The sequence below is a fragment of the Polyergus mexicanus genome, unplaced genomic scaffold, assembly GCF_030449975.1.
Source record: "Polyergus mexicanus isolate NDT 795.1 unplaced genomic scaffold, iyPolMexi1.0 SCAF_337, whole genome shotgun sequence".
NCBI lineage: Eukaryota > Metazoa > Arthropoda > Insecta > Hymenoptera > Formicidae > Polyergus > Polyergus mexicanus.
Genome location: NW_027223657.1, coordinates 3151 through 6703, shown reverse-complemented (window position 1 = coordinate 6703; position 3553 = coordinate 3151). Strand labels below are relative to the sequence as shown.

Genomic DNA, 3553 nt, shown 5'->3' with positions numbered 1-3553 from the left:
ACGTAATCCACACCAAATTTTTGTTTTAAATAAGAAATAGGTTTGGGTTAGGTTATATCTTCCGGAAGTGGAGCCCCCCCGCAGGGGGGGGCGGAACCCACTGTATCCATGCATGACATCCAAATATGCGAAAGGCTAAACAAAGTGCTAAAAGCAATGTAAAATTAATGACATCAGTATCAGAGATATATAAGTATGAATATATTTTATTTTGACAGATATTATAACCTTCAAATGTATCTCCTTTTCACGATTTCATATTTTACATAGATTTACCAGTATAAAGTGTTATAAGAATACTGATTATATTTTCCCAAAATGATTTTTATTTCTCTCCATCTGTTACATATTCAAACAAACAGTGCGCATGTTTCTGTGTACAAATGAACGGTGTCCAAACGAACGGTGGGCAAATGGACGGTGTCCAAACGAACGGTGGGCAAATGAACGGTGTCCAAATGAACAGTGGGCAAATGAACGGTGTCCAAACGAACGGTGGGCAAATGAACGGTGTCCTAACGAACGGTGGGCAAATAACGGTGTCCAAACGAACGGTGTCCAAATGAACGGTGCGCATCTTTCTGTGTCCAAACGAACGGTGTCCAAATGAACAGTGTCCAATTGAGCGGTGTCCAAGTAAACGATGCGTATTTTCTTATGTGTCCAAAAGCTACTGTATCCAAAATTACTGTGTCCAAATGCACTGTGTCCAATTGAACCGTGTGCACAATCTCGTGTCCATTTGTAACGTGTCCATTTGCACCGTGTCCAATTGTACTGTGTCCAAGTGAAGGCCACTCATGCTAACATACGAAGAATTCTCGACTTTATTATCTAGAATCAAAACATGTCTCGATTCAAGACCGATAGCGCCCCTCTCCAATACGCTTGAGGACTACGAGTGTTTCACCCCCGGTCACTTACGTATAAAATGACATTTTATACGTAACCGTTAGTTGATAAATTGATAATCGATGAGCGATTCCGACAGCGATGACTTCCAAAGGATCCGTTGATAATCTATATCACGCGCGTCGATGCGAATCTGGCGATACATTTTCGCGATATCGGATGAACAGACGTATTTGTATCTACGCCATTGTATTATAGGATGACCGACATGAGATCGGTTTGTAATTTTGGCCCGGCGTTTAAATGATCATTTAACGACGTGCCGTTAGAAGTAACGCTCGATGCGTTAAAAACAACGCGAACACGCGTAGTAGAGCTACTTTCCCAGATCACCCCGTGATGTGGGAGATAAACAGATTGTTCGATTTCACTTTGAGCTCAGGCTGCATATGCCCAAGTCGTTGATATTCGGAGATAAAATCGGAATATTTTTTCGCTAACTCGGGTTTATCGCGAAATCTTCGTATTAGCGAATTTACCATTTTTTCGGCGCAAAATCTTGAATTGCCGATATCGATCGGAGGACTCGTTTTGAACGGCAGGCGAACAATGTACCGGGCGTTAGAGTCGCGATAATGCGTCGAGCAGAAGTGCTCTTCACACTGTTGTTCTTGCGGCGTAAGAATTGATTGTCGTGGGAGTTCTTCAATCTCCCAGAAGCGACAAAGTTCCTCTTCGAGAGAGGGAGAGCTTAGAGTGTGATGAGCGGAAATGCTACCGCGAGGGCAATGAACGGAAGTCATTGTCGACTGAAATGGATCTTGTTTCTCGAGCGACGTGAGCGGTCCCGAGATTATCCATCTGAAAATGGAATTTTGAGCAAAGGGTTGTCCGACGCTTCCTTTGCAAACACCGTCGCAAATGATGTCGTTATAAAGATCTGCTCCGATTATGAGATTGATAAGATCGGAACTCGTTGGATCCGCGTCTGCTCGCGGTAACTCAGAGAGATAAGAAAGTGACGAGAGATCCACGTGTCTTCTCGAAGTATAAGATCTTAGCGACTTTAGAATTAGCGCGGTGGTAGAAAGCGACAGAGCGAGAGATTCTCGATGAGAAATAAATATGTGTGTCGCGTGTTGAAAAGTCCCCGCGTTAATCCCGTCGACGGCGGAAACGGAGATCGGCATACGAATGCGTTTGACACGCAAGATTTGCGCTAAACTTTCTGAAATGAAAGTCATTTCAGAGCCCTGATCGAGGAGGGCTCGGACGACCGCGATACGATCCGGCGGACTGCGAACTGTTACCCAGGCCGTCGCTAATAGGACGGGTGATCGCTATCGCGTGACAATTGAGGCGCTCAACGAATTTACTTCCGGCGTCGAATCCGACGTTTGAGGCGACGAGCTATTAGGCGGTGCATTTTTCAAAGCACTTGAGCTAAAATCCGAGTCAACGTGTAGCATCGAATGATGCTTCTTGTGACACATCCGACATGAATATTTACTTTTGCATTCATGTGCGGAATGCCTTGCTCTCAAACAATTGAAACAACGTTTTTGTTGCTTGACTATATCGCGACGTTGACTCGCAGTCCTGCTCACAAACGCAGGACATACATTTATAAAGTGTCGAGCTGGACACAACGGGCACTGCGATTGTGCAATTGCAGAGGCAGTGGCGGTATGAACTCGCGCGGCTGCGACAGGTTTTGCCCCGGGTTTAGAAGCTGACGCTGGAGCGGATGCCTCCAACGCGCAAGTGCGAGATTGAATGAATCGGCTTAAATTCTCGTAAGACGGCAGAGCATCTGTATCGCTTATCTTTACATTCCAAGCTTTGCGCGTTACCGGATCTAATTTTTGGACAATGATATGCACGAGAATATCATCCCAGAGTTCTTCCGGCTTTCGACCGAGGGTTTTCAATGATGCGACCGCTATATTCATTTTATCGTTTAAAGTCTGCATCTCGGTAGCAGATTCGCGCGTGATAGATGATAAATTGATCAATGTAGAAAGGTGTTTGTTTATCGACCGCTTTTTGTCTTCGTACCGCGAGGTCAAGGCTTTCCAAAATTAGCTATTTCAAAATTAGCGGCCGTTATAGAAATATTCGCGATACACTCTAGAGCACTACCTTTTAAACACGATGATAAAAAATGCATGCGCGCAAAGTCAGTTAACTCAGTATTGTTTTGAATTAGCGTCGTAAATCGATCGCGAAATTGTTCCCATTCGTCATAATTACCGTCAAACGGAGGCAATTTAATGGGGGGAAGATGCAAGAGAGAAAACGCAGACGCTTCCGCGGGCAGCCTCGTCGAGGAAAATGACTAATTTGGATTCACGACCGGCTCTAACTCCTCCATGATCTCTGCCATGTAGTCCAGAGCGTTTTGGTAGGCTGCGTAGGTCGAGTCAAAATGATTCTCCTTGAAGTAGCTAAAGGACAACCGGGTCGCTTCCGGGATCCTCTGCATTACGTCGGCATGTCCGTTAGAGAATTGAATCCAGACCTAGCCGATGAAATCCTCGAGCGAACCTTAGCTGGAGTTATGGAGCTATGGAACGCTGATACTGCTGCTGAAGTACAAAGTGCTCCAACATCGAATGTCACTAACTAGCGAACTTATCCTCCACACACGCTTCTATCCGGCTCGAAGGACCAATATGTTCGGGAGTCGACCTCGACGAGA

At 45.3% G+C, this 3553-nt stretch overlaps 2 protein-coding genes across 2 annotated transcripts; both read right to left on the bottom strand.

Moving 5' to 3' along the window:
- Nucleotides 1–1241: 1241 nt before the first annotated feature.
- On the bottom strand, nucleotides 1242–2042 carry LOC138944635 (uncharacterized). The gene has a single exon (XM_070315452.1). It carries the CDS (start codon nucleotides 2040–2042, stop codon nucleotides 1242–1244), a length of 801 nt encoding a protein of 266 aa, XP_070171553.1.
- Nucleotides 2043–2192: 150 nt separating this feature from the next.
- LOC138944633 (uncharacterized) lies at nucleotides 2193–2825 on the bottom strand. The gene has a single exon (XM_070315451.1). It carries the CDS (start codon nucleotides 2823–2825, stop codon nucleotides 2193–2195), a length of 633 nt encoding a protein of 210 aa, XP_070171552.1.
- Nucleotides 2826–3553: the final 728 nt, after the last annotated feature.

Bases quoted from the DNA above. Each gene is read 5' to 3' on its own strand.
- LOC138944633 (XM_070315451.1), bottom strand. From the start codon at position 2,825: ATGCAGACTTTAAACGATAAAATGAATATAGCGGTCGCATCATTGAAA.
- LOC138944635 (XM_070315452.1), bottom strand. From the start codon at position 2,042: ATGCCGATCTCCGTTTCCGCCGTCGACGGGATTAACGCGGGGACTTTT.